Below are 27993 nucleotides of genomic sequence, written 5' to 3' on the forward strand. Positions count from 1 at the left end.
TTCAGGAAGCTCCATACTGTTTTACAAAGTGGCTGCACCCAGTTTGTATTCCCACCAGCAGCGCAAAATAAGTCCTCTTTCTCCACGTCCTTGCCTGGGGTGTCTGTCAGAGGGCCCGACACATAGATAACCAAGCATATGATATCCATGCTTCAGGGAGGCCCTTCTTTTCTAATACAAATCTTTTCAAAATAAACTTTACATGCAACTCTGGTATGGAAAATAGAATGGTTTGTTGATGGTTTCCTTCACTGTGCAAAAGGTGGTTTTTTTGGTGTGGTCCCAGTACTTTAATTTTGCTTTTGTTTCTTCCCTTGCCTCAGGAGGCATACCAAAAAAAATGTTGCTAAGGCCACTGTCAAAGAGATTACTGCCTGTGTTTTCTTGTAGTTTTATGATTTCATGTCTCACATTGAGGTCTTTAATCTGTTTTGAGTTCATTTTTGTTTATGGTGTAAGGACTCGTCAGTTTCATTCTTCTGCATGTTGCTGTCCAGTTTTCTCAGCACCATTCGCTGAGGAGAATGTCTTTTTTTCATTGTATATTCTTGCCTCCTTTGTTGTAAATTAATTGACCATATACGTGTGGGTTTATATCTGAGCTCTCTATTCTGTTCCATTGATCTCTGTGTCTGTTTTTGTGTCAGTACTATATCATTTATTTTACTATATAGCTTTGTGTAGTAGATCTTGAAATCTAGGATTTTATGTCCAGCTCTGTTCTTTCTCCAGGCTGCTCTGGCTATTTGAGATCTCTGTGGTTCCATACAAATTTTAGTATTATTGTAGTTATGTGAAAAATGTTGCTGGTATTTTGATAGGGACAGCATTGGATCTGTACATTGCTTTGGATGATAAAGGCTTTTTTAAAAAGATTTAAGTAATCTCTATACCCAACATGGAGCCCAAACCTACAACCCTGAGATCAGGAGTTGCACACTCCACTGACTGAGCCAGCCAGGCACCCCTGGATAGCATGGACATTTTAACAAAAGTAATTTTTCTATTGCATGAACATGGAATATCTCTTTGTGTTGTCTTCAGTTTCTTTCATCAGTGTTTATTAGTTTTCAGAGTATAGGTCTTTCACTACCTTGCTTAGGTTTATTCCTAGGTATTTTATTCAGTATTTTACTATTTTAATTTACCTTACCTGATTACTAGTGACCTTAACATAAAAATAAAAATTTTTGGTGATTTACAGATCCTGTGATTTTTTTTTCCTATTGGTTTGTCTTATTGGTTTATAGGGAATCTCTATAAATATTCCACACAGTAATATTTGTCACTTTGACGGGCTTGCCAATATCTTCTCCCTACCTACCTTAGTCTTTTTTATAGTGTACTTTTCTAGTATGAAAGTTTAAGAGAAATTTTAATGTTTGCTTAGTTTTGAGAGAGAGAGAGAGAGAGAGAGACAGAGTATGAGTGGGGGGAGGGGCAGAAAGAGAGACAGACACAGAATCTGAAACAGGCTCCAGGCTCCGAGCTGTCAGCACAGAGTCCAACGCAGGGCTAGAACTCACAGACTGCAAGAAAAAGTTGGATGCTCAACTGACTGAGCCACCCAGGTGCCCCTCTAGTATGAAAGTTTTTAAATGTCATGTTTATCAATCTTTCCCTTATGCTTTGTGTTGGGTCTTTGAAATACCGTTTTCTATTCCAAGATCACAAAGACAAGCATGTTACCTTCTAATTTTTTTTCACATAGTCTTTAGTTGACTTAATTTTAGTTTTGATCATGGTGTTGGTTAGAGTTCTGGTTTTCTTCTTTTAGTTCCAACATCATTAGGTCATCCTTTCCCCATTGATCTGAAATAAGATTGGTCATATACTAAGTTCCCCTATACGAACAAGCTAGAATCAGAATGGTTTGGTCCAATAAGCATCTTTCCTACCCTTAGCACATATGTACATATACCCCTTTTTCCTCTTCAGAATTTGCTTGGCTATTCGTGGGCTTTTACTCTTTAATCTGGATTCTAGGATGAATGTGTCAATTTCTCTAGAAAAGCAACATGTTTGGCTTTAATTGGAAGAGTATGTAAGTTACAGAATAATTGGGAGAAGAGTTGACATATTTATAGTACTAACTTCCTATCATAAACATGGTATCTCTCCCTTTAGTTGTTTTTATGTCCTCCAGTAAAATCGTATAATTTTCATCACATAGCTTTTGCATAGCCTTATGTTGGCTTTTAAAATTGGATTTTTTCTGAGGTACATTAGTTTTAATAGATTTTTTGGATTGTGGATGGATTCTTTTTAAGAAAATATTACATTTCTGGTGAAAATAATTTCTACACTCCAGTAGGGTCATAGATGAGAAGATTCTAACCCAGTTTTATCACAGCATTGCCTTGGGGCACTTTCTTTTCTTTTTTTTTAATTTTAATTTAAGTTTTTAATTTACATCCAAGTTAGCATATAGTGCCACAATGATTTCAGGAGTAGATTCCTTAATGCTCCTTACCCATTTAGCCCATCCCTCCTCCCACAACCCACTTTATTTTTATTTTTAAATTTTATTTTTTTCTTAAATAATCTCTATGCCCAACTTGTGGCTCAAACTCAACCTCAAGGTCATTAGTCACATGCTCTACCAACTGAGCCAGCCAGACACCCCCCACCCTGTTTGGGACACTTTAAACTGTGGGAGGAGTTCTTCAATACACACCATGCATACTCCTGGGGAACCACCACCAGTCTACAAGGAGCAACATTCATTCATTCATTCACTAAATGCTGACCATTTCCATTGTGTTAGGTAATTGACCACACAGAAGAGACCCCCCTCCCTGCCATCATGGAGCTTCTTTCCATTCTAGGAAAGGAACCAGACATTAAATAATCCCCCAGGTAATACTTAATATTCTTCTTTCCTACAAAGAGAAGATACATACTGCCATGAAAACATAAAGCGGGGGGGGGGGGGGGCGGGGGGGGAGTGCTTCTTGAATAGTCTGGGAGAGATCTGAAAGACAAATAGGTGTTAATAGGCAAAATGATTGTACAAAGAGCAGGTGCAGAGGCCCAGTGGCAGGAGAGAACATGACTCATTTTGAGAAATCAGAAGAGGAAATCATCATGGCAGAAAACAATGGGATGTTGGGGACAGATGAGAAACGGGCAAGAGCAAGACAAGGGGCTCCTAATCCCAGTTAAACATTTTAGTTTTTGTTCTGTGAGAGGTGGGAAGCCACTGAAGGGTGTTAAAGGGATGACATGACCATACTGGCATTTTTAAGAGATCCCTTTGGCTTCCATATATAGAATGATTTGGACAGGGCATAGGTTCGCATGAATGCATCTGAGATATTTGGAAGTAAAATCAAGAGGAGGTGGTGGTGGATTGGATATGGGGATTGAAGGAGAAAGGCACAGTCAGGGATGACTCCTAAGCTTCTGAGGAACTGGATGCCTAGGGTTTGTGGATGTTGGGAACAAAAGAAAGGTACTCTAATTGGGAGGAAGAAAACCATGTTGGGCTCTGAACATGTTGGGTTAGATGGAGGTGTCAAGACGTCAATGAGACATTCCAGTGGAGATGTCAGGTAAGCAGCTGCATACCCCTGGACCTTAGAGGAGAGGTTGGGCTGGATATAGCGCCATGGAAAGCACTGGCATGTTGGTGGTAATAGGAGCTGTGGGCGTGAATGAGATCAAGGTGGGTAGGGAAAAGAGGTGGCAGTGGAGCACTGAGCTTTAAGGAAAACTAGCTTGGACCTATAGGTGTTGAAACCTACAAAGGAGTCAGATATGGAAAACCAGGAGAATGGGGTGTCCTTGAAGTAGAGAAGAATGTGTATTAAGAGAAAGGAAGTGATGAGTTACCATCAAATGTTGCTGGAAGGTCCAGTAAGGTAAGAATTCACGGATGTCGAGGGTACCTGTGGTGGCTCAGTCAGTTGAGTGTCCAGCTCTTGAATTTGGCTTAAGTCATGATCCCAGAGATGTGCGACTGAGCCCCTTGCCAGGCTCTGTGCTGAGCGTGGAGCCTGCTTGAGATTCTTAATCTCTTTCTCTCTCTCTCCCCCTCCACCTCTGCCCATTTCCCCCCACTGGCATGTTCTCTCTCCAAAAAAAAAAACAAAAACAAAAACCCACTTGGACTTAGTCACACTATTGTCACTGAGGGGTGGAGTGGGTTTCTCTCTAGTTCCTATTCTTTGAAGGACACCAACAGGGAAAGACAGGACTGCTAGGACCAGCGAACAGGGTTCCTTGGGTATGGAGGAAGGTGGATATTTGTGTAGGCCTGAAAAAGAGGAGTCCAGAGGTGCAAAGAACCAGGTGGGGCATGAAGGCTTGGAACCCCAGCCACACTAGAAGCAGTAAAATTTCATGCAGTAAGACATCAAGTTCTAGAAATGCCAGGCACCATGTAAGCAGGTCAAGCTACTGACAGAGGAAACCTTGCTCCTCAAGCAAATTGGGGTGTTTGTCAGAGGGTCCTACACATAGATAACCAAGCATATGACATCCATGCTTCAGGGAGGCCCTTCTTTTCTAATACAGATCTTTTTTTTTTTTCATTGCCTCCCAAGTTTGAGGAATCTAATACAGATCTTTTCAAAAGAAACGTTACAAGCAATTCTAGTATGGAAAATAGAATCTGTGCAATTGCTATTGAGGCAAGGAGGCACTTCCTGCCTTTTTATGGGATCCCAAGGACCTGAGGAATAGATTGGAAAGCCTTTGGTCTTTCCAGGTTTTCCAGTATATTTGGCAAAGGGAGATTTAGTTTGGGTGGGTTTTGCCCTGGAATGTCCCTCTGCTATACTGCCTTGCAAATAAAATCATCAGTGTGTAACTGCTAGTATATTTGTTAAGTTCTGGTGGGTACTTGATTTAAGGATAGCATTCCATTGTATAGAGACACCATTTTATTCACCTCTTGATGGACATTTGGGTTATTTCCACTTTTTGGTAATTGCAAATTTATGTACAGGTTTTTGTATGAACATAAGATTTTATTTCTCTAAGGTAAATACCTACAAATGGAATTTCTGGATCATATGATTAAGTGTATGTTTAACTTTAAACTGCTACAGTTTTTGTGTGACCGGGTTTTCTTTTCTCAAAGGTGAATAACCAGTAGTGGAATTTCTGGATCATATGATTAAGTGTATGTTTAACTTTAAACAGCTACTATTTTTCAGAGTGGCTGTATCATTTTGCATTTCCATCAGCAGTAACTGACAGTTCGAGTTGCTCTGTATCCTAGCCAGTACTTGATGGTGTTTTTTTTTTTTTTTTTTAAGCCATTCTCATAGGTGTATAGTGGTATTTCATTGTGGCTTTAATTTGCATTTGTTAAAAGGCTAATGATGTTTTCATGTACTTAAATGCCCTCCCTCTATCCTCTTTGGTGAAGTATTGGAGTCCTTTGGCCACTTCTAAATGGAGCTGTTTTATTACTGTGGAGTGTTTTTCAAGAGTCTTTAGATAAAGTAAATACAAGTCTTCAGTGGGATTGTATTTGCAAGTATTTTTTCCCCAGTCTGTGGCTCGTCTTTTCATCCCCTCAAGTGTCTTCCACAGAGAAAAAGGCTTTCAGGTCTGAGAAGTCTCCCTATCCCTGGTCATGAAGATTGTCTTCTGTTTTCTTCTAGTGTTTGGTTTTATGTTTTACATTTAGAGCTGTGATCCATTTTAGATTCTTACATAAAATGTGAGGTTTAAAATGTTTTTCAGGGGCGCCTGGGTGGCGCACTCGGTTAAGTGTCCAACTTCAGCCAGGTCACGATCTCACGGTCCGTGAGTTCGAGCCCCGCGTCAGGCTCTGGGCTGATGGCTCAGAGCCTGGAGCCTGTTTCCAATTCTGTGTCTCCCTCTCTCTCTGCCCCTCCCCCGTTCATGCTCTGTCTCTCTCTGTCCCAAAAATAAATAAACGTTGAAAAAAAATTTTTTTTAAAATGTTTTTCATGCTAGTTTTTTCATCATTTGTTTGAAAAGACTGTCCTTTCTCCATTGAATTGCTTTTCCATATTTGTCATAAATTGACTGGCCATGTTTATGTGGGTCTGTTACTGTCCTCTCTCCTGTTCCCTTGATCTTTGTGTCATTCCCTTTGCCAATACCCTGTCTTGACTACTGTAGCTTGATATTCAACCTTAAGATAGTCTAACTCCTCCAACTTGGTCAAAATTGTTTTAGTTATTCTAGTTCTTTGGCCTTTCTACAAATTTTAGAATCAGTTTAAAAAAGGTGTGATGGGATTTTTTTTTTTTATTATTACAATTGCATTAAATCTTTAGATCGTTACAGGGCCTGATGAGTATTTAAATGAGATTGCATGGGGTGGCTTGGGTAGCTAAGTGTGTGACTCTTGATTTCACCTGAGGTCATGATCTCACACAGTTTGATAGATGGAGCCCCACATCCAACTCTTGTGCTCACAGCTTGGAGCCTGCTTGGGATGCTCTCTCCCAAAATAAACTTAAAAAAATTTTTTTAAAGGATATTGCTTGCTCTTAGGTGCTATATAACCTTTAATGACATAAGGCAGCCTCGTCCTTCATTAGCTGTGTGGTGATTATTCCAGAGTTAAAAGCCCTGGGTTATGATTGATTATAGTAGTGTCTTCTGAAGTCTGGCAGTAAATGAGGTGTGGTCTACATAATAGTGGATAGGAATGGCTAGGAAAAGACAACCAGAACATTGAAGGGCTTGGGCAGGTCAGCCATCATTCACAACTTGATCTTTGTAGACCTCTTCCCCTGTTCATGCCCATGGTTCTCCTGGTCTGAGGCAGTGGTACAGACTTTTAGTGGAAGAGTGAGGTGCCAAGGAATCGGCTGTTGCTTGTGTTGTCATCCTGTTTACTCCTTCCCATTAGAGACCTTCAGTCCCCTCCCCAGTTTCTTGGCTGTCTTCAGAAAAAAGAAAAACTCAGGCTTCCCAACTCCTGGTCTTTTAAATGTGTACATCCTTTCCTCCTTGACCATCATTTCATATTGTTTCATATCCTGTTCTTCTGTGGACCTTTGTGTCTCCATTGTCTTAATGACAGCCACAAACTCCCCCTATCCAACAGGCAAATGCTCAAATGTTTCCAAATATTGCACCCTCTCTGGTCTCTGAGGGGTCTTAACAGCTGAGGTGTTAGTGTTCTGCCTCCCTAGCCCCCGGGCATATACACAGCCCCTTGCCTCTTCTCTGGCCATTTCCCCTTTTCTTTGAGCAGCTGTGCTTTGCAGTGACTGCCAATGTCCCTGCTTTTGTCTTCCTGTGATGACTTGGGGACACACACACACACACACACACACACATCCCAATGTGAATGTGGATTGGTTGGAGGAGCCCCTGCTTGCACAGAGACCCAGAATAAGAAAACCTAGGTTTCCGGTGAATTCTTCCATAGGACGTCATCTTATTGTGGCTCCTACGTAAGTCCTCTTCCCCCTTTAGCCTGATGCCAGGCCCTGGGCCAAGCACTTTATTTGCTTATGTTTTTGTCAGAAAACCTAGCCTCTTAGATACTACTGCCCCCTCCCTCATTTTGCAAGTGAGAAGACTGGGACGCAGAGAACACAACCAGTCAGCAGCAGCTTCAGGATTGGAACTTGGTCATTGCCCTCTGGAACCCATGTACACAGCCACTGTCCTTAGAGAACAGTCATCTCTCCTTGCCCACCCCCTGGAAGAACCTCCCTCTGCGCCAGCACACCCGCTTGCTGCCTGCCTGCCTGCCTGGGGAATGCAAACTCAAGTGTGAAGAAGGTCCCTGAAATTCACTCTGCCTCCTAGTCAGTCAACTGCTGACCACGTCGTTCTGAAGTAGTGGACTCGACTATCTTGGGGACACACTCTGGAACAGGGCAAGGACTAGATCTTGCTCTCCCAGCACAGACCGTGGATTTTTGAGGGAGAGCAGGGCCCAAAGAAGGGCCTTTCACCCCTCCATACACAGCCACATTTCAGGTCACTTGGAGCCAGGCTTCCTATCTGATTTGAAGTGAGCCTAACTGATACGCAAAGGAGGCAGGAAGGCCGGGGGAGAGGCCATGACCTGCCTTTCATTCATTCTGTGACCTCAGTCAAGTTACTTCCCTTCTTTGAGCTCAGCATTCTTTTGCCACAAAATAACTGGCCAACCTGATCCCCAAGGATCAGTGGCCCCAGCAGGTCCAGCCCAAGGATAAGGCCACAGGAGGTGGTGGCACTGCAGTCCTACTTGTCAGACGGGCACAATGTGTCCAAATGTGGTTGTTTTTGTGGTTTATGGAAAAAAATTTTTTTATCAGGTCTGTGGTTTATGCGACTGATAGGGAGGTGGACAGGGCTAGCATGCTGGCCTGGTGACCGAGCCACAGGGGGTTGGGGGCTTGGAGGACTGGGGCTCCTTAGACCCTTGTCACTCAGAAGGTTCCATCTTGGTTTTGTCTAGCCACTGCTTCCTTCACAGGATGGTGGCAAGTGCACTTCTGAGATCTCCAAACACCCGCCTTCATGGAGGTCAGCAGGCTCTCTCACCTTGTTGTACCAATCCACATACACACCTGGCACTCGATGCCTAAAGAATGATGGATGATGGGCTTCATGGGCACTCGGATGACAGTCAGTAGCTACATGGGTGGGTGGGTGAACTGGCTGCCGTCGTCTCCCATACCAAAGCACCTGGCGTGGGTATCCTGGAAGACTTAAATTCACAGACAGGGCTGCCAGAACTAGAGGCGCAGGAGGAGGAGGAGGCGTGAGGAGCAGAGTGGGCCGAGAGGCCTGGGGACGTCATGAGCTTAGGCCCGCAAAGACAGCTGCTACTGCAGAGCCTAAGCCAGGTCTGGCCGTACCAGACCCACATCCTGCCTGTGGAGGAAGACGAAAGTAGGCATTTTCCCAACCTTTCCTGCTTTTAACCTTGACACGCCAATGAAAACTGTACCCCCTCATCTGCCTTCACCATTTCTAATCACCCTTCTCCCATCACCATTCCCCTCAGCATACGTACCTGGGCTCTGAGAGCAGGTGGCACAGTGGTAGTGCCTTTGAGACATCTTTTCTCACCCGTGCATCCCTGTGTGCCAAGTAATAAATAATCTTGCTGCACATGCACATCCAAGGATAGGTGAAATGAGTCCTCAGCAAATTGTGTGCTTTCCTCTCTGCTGCTTACAAGGAACAGGATCCATCCCTATGGCTATCTTGAGATTTTTGCTCATTGCTAAATTGCTTAAAGATTTTGGTGTGAGCAGTAGGAGGGCTCTTCTGGCATCATCTGATACCTCCTGGGAGACTGGCTGCCTTCTGTTGGTCTAGATTCTCAGGATTGGGCAAGGGCAGCTGAGTACAGACTACAGGCTTCCTGCCTCTGGCAAAGCCACCATCTCTGCTGAGGGCACTTCCTGGGGGCTCCAATGGCCATGGTAGTCTCAGTGGTTGAGGAGCAGTCCTGGGTGTCCATCAGTGATGTGGGCTGTGAGGCCAGGGGGCAGCCTCCTAGTTGCTGGAGTGTTAAAAGGCCCAGACATGAGAACTCTCTGGGAGACCCCAGTCTTTTTGCTTGCTTCTTATGATCTCTCCCAGGTTGGGACTGTTTACAGATGCACACACAAAAAGGGAGGGCCTAATAAGACTGTATCACCAATTCAAAGCGCTTGATTAATCATTTAAAATGTCTGGGCTGTGCCAAGTGAAGGTTTCAGATTCCAGGACAGGGGTGATTGAGGAACTGGAGCCTTTAGCTGAGAAGGCCTCTGCTCAAATTTCTTGCAGGTCTTCTCTGCCCTGGCCCTTCTGCCTGGCACTCCACATGCCCACTGCTGCCCAGAAGTAGGTTTCTGAGTAGCACGTGAATGGCCCCACGAGGCTTGTACAATACAGTAGTCCCAAACTTGGGACTGCTGGTTGGCGAGTCTGGTGACTCTGGAAAAGACCCCAGGGCTTGGTGGGCAGGTTGTTGGACATGGGGGGCTGCAGGCATGCTTCCAAGTGTCTTCCATCTGTCTTCAACTGCTTCGGGCACCGAGTCAAGAAAGGTTGGTGGGAGACTTTCCTAGAAGCTACTCAGCTCCTTCCAAAGACACCCTGCACCCAAGACTAACCTAGGCCTTTCTGACGTATTCTGGGTCTTGGGGTCACACCTGTGTGCATGTACACCCCTCCCTGCACATTCCACCAACCCCCTTCACTACCATCAAGCACACAGCACTTCTGCACTTGGATTCAGGTGGCAAAGCTCTGAGTAGCTGCTCCTCATTGAGGGTCATTGCCAAAGGGCTATCTGGGAGTAAGAGAAGCTGGTGAAGGGAACCACTAGGGCTAGGGCAGAGGTAGGAGTTTGGTGGCATTGGCAGGGAGATACCAAAGGCAAGTGGGGAGGGTTGGCCTTTTGGCTGAGGTGAATATAAGCCAGTCCGTAAGGCCCTGCCTGCATCCATCAGAAAAAGGTAGAGCCCAGCCCCTGGCCCCAGGCTGGCCCCAGGGCATGCATATGATCTGTAAGAAGCAGCTCAATCTGAGCGGCACCTACAGGCACCAGAACCTGCCTCCCAACCTGAGCAGACTGCTGAACTGCCTGGAAGGGCAATGTTCCAGTTGGTCCAGGAGTTGCAGAGACGGTACAGTTTCTCTGTACTGTTCCTCCAGCTTCCTCTAATGTTTAACATCTTGTGTAACCATGGTGCTGCCCCCTTTTTATACCCTGCTTGCCAGTAGAGGCCAGTTGCCAGGGGGGTATGAACACCTGTGTTGGAATCGTCTTTGACACAGCTCCTGCCTGGTGACCAGCACTGTCAGTGATGCTTCAGTGCACACAAGTCCCCTGGCTTCAAGTACCCAGGGAGTTGGGTGGAGTGGGCTGCATACTAGCTGGCCAGTCATCTGGGGCAGTGTAGGAGCTCCCGGGCAGATGGTCCACTGAGGGGCAGAGTAGGGGAAGAGCAGTAAGGCCCCCTGGGTGGGGTGGGGTGGTCCTGGGGCTGACTGGGCCATGCTGCTCAGTGCAGGAGGCAGCCTCTGGACATGCAGGACCTCACACCCGCCATGTAGGTAGGGCATCTAGGAAGATACAGTTGTATGCCATTCCTGGACCACATGGGGGAGGGGTGCCAGGAGGAACTGTGAGGCCTCAAGGGCTTTCTCCTGGGCCACTCCAACCTCCAGACCTACTCTCCACACCCTCTTCCTCCCCCTACTTTTCCAATAGTTTGGGGTCAGAGGTTCTGTCATCAGCTAATGGCAAAGAGAAGGTCAAAAGGGCTTTGGAAGACTTGGTAATCCAGGGAATAACTGACAGGGATTCTAACGTATGCACCAGCACCAACTGCCCCACCTGAGGTTGACACAGCCCTTTGGTTTGAAGTGTTCTGTCCTGTAGCCAGATTGATTTCTTCCCTCTGTAAACACTGTGAGTATTGCCCCAGGTTTTGAAGCTTGTCATATGAAAGAAGGCTTGGCAAGGACAAACTTGACTAAACTGAAGGAGAAAGGTGTTAGAGGAAACAAGTCCGGGACATTTATTTCCCTGATGAAGCTCTGTGGTAAAACAGGAGTAGGCACAGGGCCAAGGAAAAGCAGTGAGGAAGACAGGTGTCCCGATACCTGTATCACAGGTTTGTGAACACTGAGTGGTACTGTATACAGAAGGCCCTTGGCACAGGTCCCAGCACAATTGTGATCTCAACAAATGGTAGTTTAAGAGAGGCTGCAGGACCTCTCACATGGCAACTGGGCTGGGTCTCAGGACTGCATTAAGCAGACTGGTTGTAAAACTGGCAGGAGAGAGGGTCCTTCTGTCCCCAGGCAGCAGAGCCAGCCCTCCAGCAGGGACAATAAATGGTAAGGAATTATTCCAGGGTGTCTGCACCTGGTTGTGTTGTTTCCCTATCGGAAGCTGCCCACTGCAGGATCAGGGGAGGCCCGGGACTTGGGTCAGGTCATCTAGGCAGACAGCAGGTGAAAGCCGTTGCCTAGGACTTTCCTGCTGAGGTGACCCCCGGGTCCGGACTGCCGAGGCCTTTCATGGGTTGGGTGGGCTCTGACTGGTGTGAAGACCGTCCTCGAGCCCATTCAGTCCTGTGCTTATCCTGGCTTGCCAGAGGCCTTGGGTTCAGACCCTGTGCCTGCCTCAGGTGATAATGTGTGCTTGAACAAGAAACTTTTCTAAGCCTTGTGTTTCTTACCGGTGAAATAAGAATGATGGTATTATCTATAGTCAGGTACTACTGTTAAGACTAAATCAGGTAATGCACCTTATAAATGGGCTGTCTTCTCTTTCACTAGGCTTTCCCCGGGGCTGGGTGTTGTCTGCCAGACCTTAGAACAGTGTTGCTTGTGTTGCTGAGCCAGGTCAGATGAAAGCAGCTGACCTGAAAGTTGTGCCACAGGAGAAAGCGAGGCCTGTGGATGGCACCGCCTCAATGGGACAGCTTGGAAAAGCTCAGTACTGGGGCTCCTGGGTGGCTCAGTTAGGCATCTGACTCTTGATTTCAGTTCAGGTCATGATCTCATGGTTTGGGAGTTCGAGCCCCACATCCAGCTCTGTGCTACCAGCTTGGGACTCTCTCTCCCTCTCTCTCAAAATAAACAAACATTTAAAAAACAAAAAAAACCTCACTACTGACCAGGCTCCAAGGAGAGGACTGGCCAAGAGAGGAGGCATAAAAATAGATAAACAAAAATAGAACTGAAAGAAGATTGCCGAAGGACTAACTTAATTTGTAAGATTCATTAACTTTGAAAAAGTTTAAAATCCTCACTGCTTATAAATGAGTTTCGCGGTGGCTGCGGTTTTGAGATTTTCCTACAAGTGGCCACAGATCCTCTGAGGCCAAGGCTGACCATCAGCCATCTTAAGTATGTACTTACAGGAAGAGAGGGTGATGTCGGCTACAAGTCTGCTGACTGGTAAAGGGTGGTTGGGGTCCTTCAAGACCTGTGAGTTTGTTTAGCATGCAAATTTCTTAATTTCCAACCCCATTCTGAGAAAATCCCTCACACTTGACCAGGTCTTTACCCCTGCCTCCTCCTGCTCTGTGTGAAAGTTAAGAGGCTGGGGGACGTTCTGATAGCACTGCCCAGGTTTGAGAGATGAGGATTCTGGGTTGTTATTTTAAGGCCTGCAGTTCCTTTTTAGGTGATTTTTTTGGGGAAATGGCATAGCCATATCTTAGGCACAGGACATAGTGCTGCCTGGTTTATAAACCGAGCAGGGTTAGCCAACTCTGGCTGGACAGTAATGGACACTTCTTATTGCTCTGGCTGCCTTGCTGTGAGGCCACTTTGTTGGTTCCCTAGTACCTGTCCCTACGGGGATAAAAGTCTTTATGAAGAGGAGACAAAGTAGCTGAGGAACTAAGCCACCCTTCCTCCAGTCATCTGGTCTGGTCAGCACTGGCTCTGTAGGGCTTGTGCCAGTTCAGTCTCACCCTCTCTCTACTTCCCCTCCAGTGTATGTGGTGGAAGACCAAAGACGGGATGACCTGGGCCCATCCACCTGCCTCACAGCCTGCTGGACTGCACTCTGTTGCTGCTGTCTCTGGGACATGCTCACTTGACCTGACCAGCCCTCCGGTCCTGCCAACTCTGCCACCGCCTTCAACAGGTGTGCCTGCCCCATCTCTTCTGATTGCTGAAATAAATGAAAATGACTAGCTCTGCACAGACATTTCTACCTTCAACACAGTGGGATTCTAGATTATTAGCAGGGGTTGCACTGCTGTTTAATTCAGTGACTTTATCTTTTTAATGTTCAAAATGCATTTCTTATTGGCCTTTCACAAATGTGCTAAATGACTTATTTTTTTGGCCAAAGGCTTAGTTATAAAATATATATTTATAATTTTAAAATTATACATTCAAGGTAGTGACATGATGTAATCACACTGAATGATTTCTCTGCTGACACCCTGTATGTTTCAATAAATTGGTCTAAACCTCAACCATCTGAATTATTCCAGACAGGATACAAGCCCTGGGTTTGTACCCCAGGAGGGGTCTATTTGCCTTTTTATTCCACTGTGGGTAGGTGCTATTAGAAGACAGGTTCTCACCAGGCTAGCGTTTTCTCCCTGGTCCTGCTCAAGAGATAAGCTCACCAAACTGTTATGTGCTTGTACCCAGAGCCTAGGAAAAGGACCTCTCGGTAACTATGGGCTGCTCCATAGGCCTTCTTTTCTGCTGTCACACGCCTCCCTCTACACCCACACCCACATCCATCTCAGCTTTGGCCACAGGGTGGCGCTGAGCCGCCATAACAGCAAGTCAATATCCGTCAGCTGGCCCTGAGAGGCTACAGCTGACAGATCTCAGCCTGCCCACCTGCACTCTGAAGCAGTGGCAGTGAGGTGCTCATAAATATTTAACTACCAGTTGTCTTTAAAACCATATTTTGTCCATCACCTGATTACTGTGGAGTAAATGATCCCACAATAGCTGATTTCAAGCTACCAACTTGATGTGGAGTTAGGAAGAAAAGCGCAGGAATACACCAATTTCCATCATCCAGATGCGATAGACTGTTAACCTCAGAAACAGATAATGGCCAGATTTAGTAATTAGGAAGGGACAAGTCTGAATATTTATTACCCTTGTTTTAAAAGGATTACATATTTACATAACTTGATTTTTAATAATTGGCTCTCCAGAGCCAGTACAAGCCAGCTCCAGCACACCACTGCCCCTAAGCCTCTAGGAGGCCTTAGGATTGTACTGTCCACCGGAAGACAGCCTGACTGCATTTTCGCATGGAACATGTGGGAGGAAACAGGGAAGGAATCTTTGGGCAGAATGCCACCAAGGTTCACTTAAATTCGGTTATACCCTGGTCTCCCTTCTTCCTGATCTGCATGGAAGCTCAGATGTAGGATTTACTCAAAGGAACAGAAAGGAAAAAAAAAGAACCAGGAAAGGCTTCAATGCGAAAGGAACAGAGCCAATGCTCTGGAGGGGGACAGGTCAGGGAGGAGCCGAGGTTAAAAGCCTCTGGCCCTCAGTTCTCAAGAAAGGCAGACTTAGAGTGGGTGGGGGGAACAGATGCCTTTTATTGGTCTAACCAGCGTAACTAGTAGCTTTGGGCAGAGCTCCCCTATCTGTCCTGGCCCCTATCTTTCCTGGGTGTTCGGGACTCACCCCAGGGGAGAAGAATGTCGGGCAGGGGTGGCAGGCAGAGCCAGGATCGAAAAGGGGATCAGGGTGAAGTAGAAAACACAGGGTTACCAGATCACTCAAATACAAAGTCCGTCAGGGCAGAAGAGAGGATGTTTCCCCACATGGGCCCCTCTGCCCTTGCCAGGAGTAGAAGGGGGCAGGAAGCTTTCACTAGAGGTTTCCTACTGTGCCCTTCGTGCCATCAGCATCTCCCGGATGTTGTCCTCAGCTTCCTTCACACTCCGCTCCAGGTAGGATTTTTTCTGCTGCAGTATGACAAAGAAACCAGGGTTAGGGGGTATGGGCCAGGCTGGCAGATGCAGCTTTTCTGCCCAATGGTAATGGCTGCTCCTCTAGCTCCAATAGCTTCTTCCACTAGCATGTTGTCTCCTGGGGGCCTGGTACAAACACACCTGCCCAGAGTGCTCCCCTCATTCCGCCCACAGACATGAGGGAGGCAGGGGCAAGTTATTTGGTGCAGGAAGCAGAAATGCTCAGTGGAAGGCAGCTGCACTCTTCCCCCAGAAGGAAGTGAACTCAAAACAGGCGTCTCAGTACATGAAGTTATACCAGACAGACAAAGGCCAGGAAATTCCAGGACAAAGCTCCGGCCGCATAACAGACTGTCTCTCAAGGTTTTCCACAGCCCAGGCCAGGCGCCTGTAGCTGCCACTGCTGCAGAATGGACTGGGCACCCTCCGTTCTGTCCAGTCAGAGGGCAGGCTGCACGAGTGCTAAGAAGTTGTATCACACGTCTCATCGAGGCAGATGAGTCAGGATGAAATCTGCTTTTCTAATGAAACCGCTGCCTGCCAGGAATCCAGGACAGTGACACACTGAGTAAAACAGACCTTTTGGACATTCACCTCCCTACCCCATCTGGGTCCTAAATTAAAAATCTCAACTTAGACAAAGAACTTAAACTACTTTCAGGAGCCACATCTGGGCCAGGATTACAAAAGATTAGTCAAAGGAAATGATGTCTGTACATTATTTGCCCTGTGGTCACCCCAAAAATATGGTGGCTTCACCACTGGTCCCTCCCCTGGGGACATACTTGTGGTTGCATTCTCACTTGACATGAAATGAGGCTCCCTTTTTCAGAAATACTCAAAATAATCCCCTAAGGGTGCATGTGACTAAGCCACACTGGAGTCAGTAATGCAAAGCCCTGACCCAGACAGCTTAGATGCATCCAGTGCCCTTCTCTCATTCACCCCTTTACCCTAGCAGCTGTGGATTCACTTTGACCGTTCAAGTGCCCATATGACCTGGGAAAGACTGAGCCAGAGAACAAGTGAGCAGCCTGGCCTGACAGGCCTTCTTTGGGAACTGATGCCCAACCAAACCACCGAGGCAAGAAAATCAAAATGAAGGCCTCTGGGGCTTGAGGCCTTCACCATTAAAATCTCTGATGCCCCTCTACATATCCTTCTGTCTAACTTCTCCCACTCTCTGTTCAGATATTTATTAAATGCAACAGGGGACTTTTTCCTATAGGTTCCAATGCTGTGGCATCTTTATCAGTTCTTATCTGAGCCTCTAATTCCCGTCTGGCTTCTCCTAACTTGAAATCTCCTGAAGGCTAGAAAGAGCCATATCTCTCTACTCCTCTCTCATTTGTCCAACTTGCACACCATTCATTCCTCACCAAACAACAGGAGCTCCATAAAACTCACAGTGGCCACAGATGTATGCTGGTGCTAAGGAATTTATTATCAGTGTGATATCAGAATGGGAACTCAAAGTTCCTTTGATAAACAATCGCTAGACTTTACATGTGGTGACTTAAAGAGGGAAATACTAATAACTCCTGACACACCACTGAAGAATGTACATGTACTGGGTGTTGCACAGAAGCGGAGCAGGAGCTAAATAGTGAGGGCCATGTACCATCTGGGCACCTTCCCAGCCCTGTGGAAATCTAAGGAAAAGGCCAGTGGGGCAAGCGGGGTTGTGCTCCCACAGCATCAGCTGATGCCCAGGGACCCATCAGGTCTGCTGCATTCTATCTCCGTCAACTCGCTGCCCAGCTGGCAAAACTAAACTTGGAACATCAGCCAGAACTTTTCTACCTACTGTACAGGCCTCTGGACAAATTCAGGTTAAAATTCTTATCTTTAAAATTCATCATTCTATGTCTCTTCCTTCTATCTTCCACTTACAGTTCTATGATTTTTTTTTTCAGGATTTTTACCACTTTATAACCTAAAGTCTTCAAGTTTCAAAAAAATAACGCAAAATAAACTTGTCTATGTTGAAATCTTTAATTACGTAAATAAACTTTTGGCACATTAAATTTTTTATTTCGGGGGCACCTGGGTGGCTCTGTATGTTAAGTGTGTGACTTTTGGTTTCGGCTCAGGTCACGATCTCATGGCTCGTAGGATCAAGGCCCATGAGGATCCTACGGGATCCTGATCCTAGGATCAGGATCGGGTTGTGCACTGACAGCAGGAGCCTGCTAGGGACTCACTCTCTCTCTCTCTCTCTCTCTGCCCCTCCCCTGCTCATGCTCATGCTCACTGGCTTGCTTGCTCTCTCAAAATAAAACTTATTTTAAGAATTTAAAAAATAAATACAATTTTTATTTCATCCTACCAGATGGGTCATCCCTAACATAGAGGGAACTGTTTTCTAACTTTTTCAGTAGTTTCTGTCTCATCCTTAAAGATACCTAAGCCCAGAAGACCTTCACAATCAAACCTGAATCAGAGTATGTGATGTGTGTTGAATTCTGTCTCACAAAAAGATACATTAAAGCCCTAACCCCCAGGACCCATGGATGTGGCCTTATTTGGAAATAGGGTCTTTGCAGGGGTAACCACATTAAAATGAGGTCATACTGAATTAGGGTGGGCCCTAAATCCAATAATTAGTGTCCTTATAAGGCCACATGAAGACAAAAGGGACACAGACTGAATGCCATTCCTTGATGGAGGCAGAAAGGGAAGGATGTATCTATAACCCAAGGAAGGCCAAGAAGGGTCGGCAACAGAAGCTATGAAGAGGAAGGAAGGATTCTTCTCCAGAGGCTTCAGAAGGAGGGTGACCCCACACCACCTTGATTTTGGACTTCTAGCTCCCAGAACTTGTGAGAGAATAATTTTCTATTGTTTTAAACCACCCAGTTTATGGGGCGCCTGGGTGGCTCAGTCAGTTAAGCCTGTGACTCTTAGTTTAGGCTCAGATCATGATCTCACGGTTTGTGGGTTCAGGCCCTGCACTGGGCTCTGTCCTGACAGTGCAGAGCCTGCTTTGAATTTGCTATCTGTTCCTCCCCACTCATGTGCACACTCACTCTCTAAATAAATAAAATTTAAAAAATAAACCACCCAGTTTGTAGTAATTTGTGAAGAAGCCCCAGGAAACCATGAAATGAGGGATGCCCCAGAGAACAAGTCTACCCAAAGTTCTTATGTACTCACACCTTCTGACCACAATGAATCATAGAGGCCTGGGTAAGAATTTCTAAAAGTATGTCGGGACCTGTACTTCTCCCAAAAAAATTGTGGTAGAAATGATCCAAATAAAAATGAGACAGAAAGGACCCAAAACCTTAAGGAAACTGATTAAGTCAAAAATTTTTCTTTCTTAAATTTCTACACCTTCTTCCTAAAACTCACCAAACCAGAAATTCTGTGGACCCCAGTCTCCCCCACTTCTATAGATGACAACTCCATTCTTGCAAATGCTCAAAACGTTTGGTGTCACCTTTGAATCTTCCTTCTTTCACATCTGACATCAACCAACAAATCCTATGAGCACTATCTCAAAATGTGTCCATAATCTGACCTTAATAAATAACCTCCTAAGTGGTCTCCCAAGTTGATTTTGAGAGAGAGAGAGTGTGCACGGCCATACACGCGTGAGCAGGGAAGGGACGGGGGTGGGGGGGTGGGGGGTGCGGATCTTAAGCAGACTCCACGCTCAGCTCGGAGCCCAGTGTGGGGTCCGATCTCATAAACCACAAGATCGTGACCTAAACCTAAATCAAGAGTTAACTATGCCCCCCTTCTGCCTTCTGATCCTCTTCAGTTTCTTCACACAGTGCTGAGTCCTCTTTTAATGCTCCAATGGCTTCCTATTTCAAAGTAGAAGGCAAAGCCCTTTTGAAAAGCCATGTTTAAACTTGTTCTCAGCAGACTCTGACCTCAACTCCCTCTCACCCACTCAGCTCCAGCAACACTGGCCTCCACCTCCGACTATGCACTGCACCTCCAACCCACCACCATGCTCCTGCTTGGCTTTTGCCCTTTGGCTCCGTTAGGAACACTCTTCCCCAAATATCCACAGCACTTGCTCACTTACTTCCTTCAGCCCTTTCTCGAATGCTTCTTGCTGTGATTACACAGCAGCTCCACGCTCCCTATTCTCACCCTGATTTGCATGCATAGCCTGTTACCACTGGAAGAAGCAGTATTTGTGGGTCTTCCCTTACAAGAAAGGAATGTCCATGATCATGGGCAAGACTCTGTTCTGTTCACTGCTATAATCCCAGTGTCTAGAAAAATGGCTGCTACAAGACAGGAACTCAATACTTGTTGAAAAAAGTACATTTATTCTCGGAAATGAGTACTTACTGATTTACTTATATACACACTGCTGCTTTGTAGTTCTCCCTCACAACTTGGAATGAGGATCACCAACAGAGCAAGCAAAGGTAAAAACTGACCATCTCCTTCAAGATGGTTTTCAGTTTGGGGCACTGCCTTCTAACCTCTGCCCCTGGGTATACATAGGTCTAAAACTCAACCCTCCCTGATGTCCATGGGAAAATCAAAGGCTTGGCTTCCATAAACAGAACAGGTCCTAAGGTTCAGGCCCCTTGATCAAACCAACCTGTGAAACTGTGAAACAAGCTATCCCAATTTCCCATGTCCTGGAGTTGGAAATCCTTGAGAAAATGCTCTGAGACTGGCCTGGGCTGCCAGGAGCTCCAGGGGAATTATGACTGCTGTGTAAACTTCCGGAGGCCTTTTAAACCCACACCTTCCAGCAGGAGTCCCAGGAACGCATCTGCTGCAGCATTTTTGTGTGTTGCTGAGCAATCTCCCTCAGAACCTTTACCCTAGGAAACTCTCTAGTGGAATCAAACCACAGAGCCCTGGACGCAGCGACATTCTTGTGGGCCTTGTTCTGGAGTGAAATTCTGAGATTTCCTGTGGGGCTCAGCATGGCCAGGGAAATGACACTGCTTGAGGTACTACTCATCAGCCTGAGGCTCTCCTTTCTGGGAGTCAGGCTGAGGGGCTAGTGTTCTAGTCACATCCTCCCATGAAAGAAAGAGGCTCAAGTCTCTAGAACTTTTCTGACCTCACAGAATCTCTCAGAGAGACTCCTGAAGTAATTCAACTTCTGATGCTTTATCTCTATACTTTTTTCCTCAGAACTTTTGTCCCCTCCCCCTTCTCTAATATTTTTCCTATTTGTCATTTCTTAGGGCATAGAAAAGTAGTTTTCCCCTCTCATCCTCTATTTCCCCATTTGTAAAATGATTTGGACAGTATCAGTATCTGCACTCCCCCATCATTATTCTTTAGTCACAAAACGTTTTCTTCAAATGACCTCTTAAGACAAAACAACACAGATAAAACAGAGCTGGGGGAAGAATGGGGGGGTTATGGTGGATAAAAGCAGACCTTCTAGCTTGTCCCCAGACTCCAATCCAGTACAGGATCAGTAGAAAGGGCCATCTTGATCCCCCCCCTCGCACCCCTGATGTTCTAGGGAATCTGTGTTCAGAGACCTTCTGCTCTGAATCCCATGTTTCAGATCCTGAATTTGACCTACCCTGGCCAAACACTTCTCCCTTATGTTGAATCCATAGCTTCCAGCTTCTGCAGACCATTGCTAACTTCAAGCTCTACTGTTAATCTAAAAGGGTGAAGCAAAGGCTGCCTTCTCACTGTTGTTCCCATGACTTCCAAATTAAAAACCCAGAGCCTCACTGATTCTCATGTTCTATCAGTGTGCAGAACTCTAAAACAGCCAGAGGGTACCAGCTGCCCACACAGGGGAAGTTTAGCAAGAGGCCAAAAATTCACCAAAGACTGAGAAGGCATGTCTTAGCAGATGGGAGAGTACACTGTGATGAAGGCAGAGAAACAAAAGGAGGAAGAGAAAATAAGAAAGGCAACGTGGAGGCACAATCAGAGAAGTCAGGAAGGGAAATGAGACAGAGACAGATGGGCAGGGCTACAGCAAGCAGAAGCAGGGCAGAGCTCTGAAAGTGCAAGTGAATGGTAAAAAGCACTCACCAGAAGCAGGCCAGACAGGCCAAGTCTGACCGGCAACTGAAAGCTAAGAGACAACTAACTGGTCCACAGACACGAGTCTATTTGTGAACTCATGAGGGTGCATCTACTTTATCATCAAGGACACAACTAGGCTATAAGGGACCTTCTGAACTACAACATAAGGCTGGGAGACCAGCTCAAAGATGAGAAAGTAATTGTAGGCATGGAGCAGAATATAAGAGAAATCTAAGAAACAGTCACTGTCTCTGTGTCTTTTAGAAACAGCTTTCAAAACCTCTTTCAAAGGTTCCTCTGCTAAAAGACTTGTTTCATCTGAGCACTGACCTTGTTTTTCTCCCAGGTGTTCTCTTAACCTGCAAAGAGACTCTGACACTGCTACTGAACAGGGTCAGACTCCCAAATCCTACCTGTAATCACATGCTCAATCTGCCCAAGTCAAACCTCTACGTTACTCAACACCTTATGGCAGAAATACAATGGGGGTGGGAGTAAGGTTTATTTTTTCCTTCAAACAACAGTGGCTGGCCCCTAGGTCTCCCTGGAGTTTAGGTGATCTCTACCAGTGTTGCCCTCCCTAACACATCAGCTTCAATTAAGTCCCAGAGAAAGCCAAGCCCATCAGACAACCCAGGAAAGAAAGTAGAAACTCCTAGGTAAACAGAGCCAGGGGGCAACTATTACAGTGCACATGGTGCTGATGAGGCCACATTCAAAGAATCATTACATTTTGGGGCATCAGACTTAAAAGGGATGAGACATGCCAGTAAATCATGTCAAGTGGCTCAGAAAAGATTAAGAGGAGAAAGAACCTGCCCATGGCCTTAAACATCTAAAGCAATGGCTCTTAAAATGTGGTCCCTGGGGCGCCTGGGTGGCGCAGTCGGTTAAGCGTCCGACTTCAGCCAGGTCACGATCTCGCGGTCCGTGAGTTCGAGCCCCGCGTCAGGCTCTGGGCTGATGGCTCGGAGCCTGGAGCCTGTTTCCGGTTCTGTGTCTCCCTCTCTCTCTGCCCCTCCCCCATTCATGCTCTGTCTCTCTCTGTCCCAAAAATAAATAAAAACGTTGAAAAAAAAAAAATGTGGTCCCTGGAATTTTTCCAGCATCAGCAACTCCTGAGAACCTGTTAGAAATGCACAATCTCAGGCCCCACCCGAGACCCACTGAATCAGAAATTCTAGGGATGGAGCCCAGCAATCTGTGTTTTCACTGCTCTCCAGGTGATTCTGAGGCACTTTGAAGTTTGAGAACCACTGTTCCAAAGTGAGTCAGCAGAGGGCCAAAGATACAGTATCTCAGGCTCTGTGAGGATGTTTCTGTCACAACCACTCAACTCTGCCGTCACAGCATAAAAGCTGCCACAGACGATGTGTATACTAAGGAGTGCACCGAAAATGAACGATAGCTGTGTTCTAAACACACAAACACAAGCAGCAACGTGGGTCTGGCTAGCCAGGCTATAGTCTGTCAAATCTGTTCTTAAAAAATAGTCTTAACTGAATCCAGCAGGTAGAGATTTCAGAGATTTTTAACTTTCAAGAAAAGCTGATAAAAGCCCAAATGTCCAACCATCCATCCTTCTGATTCATTCATTCATTCAACCCAATGCCAAACCCTATCTCTTTTTTCCTCCCAAACTCTGGTCCTTGAAATTTGTGGCAGCATGCCTTACCATCCTCCCGTAACTCCTTGTTGCCGGAGTCTACAAGATACTGGGAACGGTCCCTCATTCGCTGATGGCTCACGGTCTTCCCATCCACCACTGCTGCACCACTCAAAGTGACTCCAACAAAAATGTAGATGATCCATTCAATACCATGCTCTCCCCTGCCCTCACAGTCTTTACTTCACCCCACCTCAGCCACCCACCCCACAGTCATACGCTCGAGACCATGTCAACACCACTAACTGCGCCACCTCAAAATTTCATTTTTACCACTGCTACTTCATATTTTTCCAAGTCACTCTGATAACTCTCAACTCTGGCATGTCTTCAACCTCATCCCGATGACAAGGTTTTCATTACATATTATGCTTCCATGGCCTTTTCCCTCTTACTCAGCTAAGCTTCCACAGTGCATCATTTATATTTAACCCCTTATAAATACTTTTTCTCCTCCGCTCTGCTCTCCCTCTGTTGCACTTGCCTGGCAAAATGCCAGCCCAAGTTAAACCCATCTGCCTACTCCATGCTTATACCTAAATGCTGCTAGAGAAGAACACTTAAATGTGCTGGTTTCACTTTAAATTCAGGACCATGAATCTCAAATGGGCACAACACTGACCCAGTATTCTGTTAAACTAAGTTCACTTGTGTGCTCTCCAAAATAGCTACTCCACACTTTTATCTTGTTTCCTCAAATCTCCTATACTACCTCCTCCCTGCCCCCTCCTTTCCAAGTCACTGAGAAAATACAAGCAATCTGAGGAGAATTCTCTCTTCTTCCCACTACCACATCTTCCACCTGACCCACACTGATACATATACTCTCTTCTTACCCTGTTGTTAAAATGGATAGTGTCCCTGCTTCTGTCAAAACACAACCCTTCCACTTGGGTGTTGGTTCCATCTCTACTCACCTCAAAACTTTCACTGCTGCAGTCAGCCTTTTTCCTCCTTTCTAATTTTCCATTTCCCTTTCTCTGAAAGATCTTTATTGTTGAGGCAAATCACTTTAATTTTTTTTTTAATGTTTATTTTTGAGAAAGAGCAGACGAGCAGGGGAGGAGCAGAAAGAGGGAGATAGAGAATCAGAAGCAGGCTCTGCGCTTTACTGTAAAGCCAGACGTGGGGCTCAAACCCACAAACCTACAAGATCATGGCCTGAGTCAAAGTCAGAAGCTTAACCAACTAAGCCACCCAGTGGCAGAGGATTTAAGACAAATCACTTTAAAAACCCTTTCTTGTCCTCACATTCCCTGTAGGTATTGTCCCCTTGCTTTCCTTCCCTTCTTAGCAAAATTTCTTGAACCAATTGTTTTTAGTAGCTCCCCACTTTCTTACCTCCCATATGCTCCCCAGATATCTCCAATTACTATTGGGGTTATTTTTTATAGAGCAGAGGAATCTGTTACAATCTTCTTGTAATTCTGTGACTCTGTGGGCCTAATACTCTACAAGCCTTCCAAATGAGCAAATAAAATATGTTTTACTATTTCAGTTTATCTTATTTTGTCCTTGTTTTACAAAACCAAGAGAATCCAACTCACAGTGTTTACAGTGGAGTTTGGCCTGTAGGCATGATAAAGGGGTAGGTGGAAAAGGGTGTGCCCTCTCAGAGAGGAAGTAAGGGCAACTCCTTGCATTCTTGGACGTGGAGGTGCACCTGACTCAACTGTGAGCGCAAGACTAGCAGTGAGATATGTGAGCAAACAGCTGAAGTCACTTCAGCACTACTCTCTGCTCCAAGCAAATCAAGAATTTCAGTTTCCTTACAATTCAACAAAAAGATGGCCCAATTAAAAAATGGGCAAAGGACTTGAACAGACATTTCTTCAAAAAAGATATGGGGAGGGGGGCGCCTGGGTGGCTCAGTCAGTTGGGCGTCCGACTTCGGCTCAGGTCATGATCTCACAGTTGGTGGGTTCGAGCCCCGTGTCAGGCTCTGTGCTGACAGCTCAGAGCTTGAAGCCTCCTTCAAATTCTCTGTCTCCTCTCTCTGCCCCTCCCCTGCTCATGCTCTGTCTCACTCTGTCTCTCAATAATAAATAAACGTAAAAAAAAAATTTTTTTTTTAAAAAGATATGAGGAGCACCTGGGTGGCTCAGTCGGTAAAGCGTCCAACCTCAGCTCAGGTCATGATCTCGCAGTTCGTGAGTTCGAGCCCCGCATTGGGCTCTGTGCTGACAGCTCAGAACCTGGAGCCTGCTTCGGATTCTGTCTCGCTCTCTCTCTCTGCCCCTCCCCTGCTCATGCTCTGTCTCTCTCTGTCTCAAAAATAAAAAAAACATTAAAAAAAATTAAAAAAAAAAAGATATATGAATGACCAATAAGCACATGAAGAGATATTCAACCTCATCAGTCCTTAGGAAAATGCAAGTAAAAACCACGATGAGATACCAATTTTAATGTTTTGGGGTGGGGGGGCGCAGAGAGAGAGGGAGACACAGAATCTGAAGCAGACTCCAGGCTCTGAACTGTCAGCACAGAGCCTGATGTGGGGTTCGAACTCACAAAATGTGAGATCATGACCTAAGCAGAAGTCAGATGCTTAACCAACTGAGCCACCCAGGCACCCCAATAAGATACCACTTTACACCTACTAGGATAAATCTAATCAAAACCAGAAAACAGATGCTGGCAAAGATGTAGAGATATTAGAACTTGCATATACTGCTGGTGGGAATGTAAAATGATGCAGCAGCTGTAGGAAACAGTCTGGCAGTTTCTTAAGAAGTTAAAGATAAAACTGCCACATGACCTAGCAATTCCACTCCTAGGCATGTACTCAAGAGAAATGAAAACAGGTATTCAAACAAAAATATTCACAATAGCCCAAAAGTGGAAACAACCCAAGAGCCCATCAGTTGAAAAAATGTGACACCCATACAAGGGAATACTGTGCAGCCGTCAAAAGGAATGAAGATGTGAACCTTGAAAACATGCAGTGGCAGCACCTGGGTGGCTCAGTCAGTTAACCGTTCGAGTCTTGATTTTGGCTCAGGTCATGATCTCCTCATGATCTCACCGTTGTGGGTTCAAGCACCGCCTAAGGCCCTGCACTGACAGTGCCAAGCCTGCTTGGGATTTTCTCTCTCTCTCTCTCTCTGTCCCTCCCTGGCTCGTGCTTTCTCTCTCTAAATAAATAAATAAACAAGAAAGAAAAAAAAGGGGCACCTGGGTGACTCAGTCAGTTGAGCTTCTGACTTCAGCTCAAGTCATGATCTCATGGTCCTTGAATTCGAGCCCTGCGTTGGGCTCTGTGCTGACAGTTCGGAGCCTGCTTCAGATTCTGTGTTTCCCCCTCTCTCTGACCGTCCCCCGTTCACACTCCGTCTCTGTCTCAAATAAACAAACATTTTAAAAAAAGAGAAAAAAGAAAAGATCGAGCTAAGTGGGAAAAGGCAAATACTGAAAGCCACATGCTGTGTGATCCATTTATATGAACATCCAGAATAGGCAAATCTATACAGGCAGACAACAGATTAAACTCCCCAAGTGCTGAGGGAGACGGGAAAAGGACGACTACTTAATGGATAAGAGGTTTCTTTTGGAGGTGATGAAAATGTCCTGGAATCAGACAGTGGGCATGGTGGCACAACACTGTGCATTTTATGTGAACTTTATTTCAATTAAAACTAAAAATTCCTAATCTTCTCAAAATGCTATTCCACAAAGAGAAAAAACAGGACACTGTATTTAAAAACAGGCATGGCAGGATGCTTGAGTGGCTCAGTCAGTTGAGCATCCAACTCAATTTTGGCTCAGGTCAAGATCCCAGGGTTGTGGGACTGAATGCCAGATAAAGCTCCACACTGAGTGTGGACCCTGATTAAGATTCTCTCTCTCACTCCCTCTCCCTACCTCTCTTTGCCCTTGTCCCTCACTCACACGCATTCTCCCTCTCTAAAATAAAAATTACCAAAAAAAAAAAAAAAAAAAACCAAAAATGAAAAACAACAAAGAAAACAAAAAACAGGCATGGTAAGGCAAGTTCCTAATGAACTACTGTCACAGCAAATCAGTATTTACTCCACACAGAAACTCAGAGTAAAACTCAGAGTAACACACACAAACTGAGCACGGTAAAATAAAGTGATGTATTAATTTGTGAAAACTAACTTTAATGTTATTAGCGGAAGCAGTAAACATTTAATGATTTAATAAGGTACTCCTTCTCTCTCTGTCCCAAAAATAAATAAACGTTGAAAAAAGAAAAAAAAAAAAATAAGGTACTCTTGGAGAGCCAATGAACAAACAAGGGTAAGGAAACTTCTACGTGATCACATTACTACTTTCCAATCGAAGAGCATATTTATACAACTAAAAAAATAGAGATATGGCAACCGGAAACCCATAAAAGGAACAGGAGACAGTGAAAACAAGCAAGAGCTCAAAGCCACCGTAAGCACAGATTAATGACTCAGAGACTCCTCCTTTGCTGATTTGTATAGGTCAGCAGAGGGCAGAACTGGAGAACTACAAATACACTCCAGTATCAAAGAACTATTTATAAAGCTTTTCCAAAAAACTGGCTTTCTTTTCATTAAGAAAGAGAAAAGGGAAACTAATAGTTATACCTCTCAGTATCACCAAGGAATTACTGTTATTGAACTCTAAGCTATACCCCTAGATCAGACAAGCAACCTAGGATCTTTGCTCCCATTGCTCGGAGTGTTCTGAAGGGCACGGAGAGGTTAGCTCACACCACCCAGTGATACTTCTCCATCCGGGGTGATCCAGGAGCTCATACCATGATGGAATTACTCTACAGACCAGACGTCACAGCTGCCACTTGTCCCAACTCCACACACACCCAAGTTACCATGGAACTGGTACAAACAGAATGGAGTTTAATATGCTGTTAGCTCTGATGTAAGTAGCTGACATAACACCAATTAAGTTCATAATGACACTAGAATAATAAAAGAGCACTTGGCACACTTCTCTTTGCAAACATGATTTAAGGAGTGGTTTTCATTTTTC

At 45.4% G+C, this 27993-nt stretch overlaps 2 protein-coding genes across 2 annotated transcripts in view; one reads left to right on the forward strand and one right to left on the reverse strand.

The window, feature by feature from the left end:
- CYSTM1 (cysteine rich transmembrane module containing 1) overlaps positions 1-13883 on the forward strand; it is an 82634-nt gene extending 68751 nt beyond the window's left edge. Inside the window, exon 3 of the mRNA XM_040444664.1 lies at positions 13393-13883. Within this exon, the coding sequence (XP_040300598.1) occupies positions 13393-13499 (107 nt within the window). The 3' untranslated portion in view covers positions 13500-13883. The remainder of the gene's footprint in view (positions 1-13392) is intronic.
- A 615-nt stretch (positions 13884-14498) lies between these two features.
- PFDN1 (prefoldin subunit 1) overlaps positions 14499-27993 on the reverse strand; it is a 73119-nt gene continuing 59624 nt past the window's right edge. The window contains exon 3 of the mRNA XM_040444670.1: positions 14499-15356. Within this exon, the coding sequence (XP_040300604.1) occupies positions 15326-15356 (31 nt within the window). The 3' untranslated portion in view covers positions 14499-15325. The remainder of the gene's footprint in view (positions 15357-27993) is intronic.

This window comes from Herpailurus yagouaroundi, unplaced genomic scaffold (genome assembly GCF_014898765.1).
Source record: "Herpailurus yagouaroundi ecotype Mexico unplaced genomic scaffold, PumYag 192, whole genome shotgun sequence".
In the NCBI taxonomy this organism is placed as follows: Eukaryota; Metazoa; Chordata; class Mammalia; order Carnivora; family Felidae; genus Herpailurus; species Herpailurus yagouaroundi.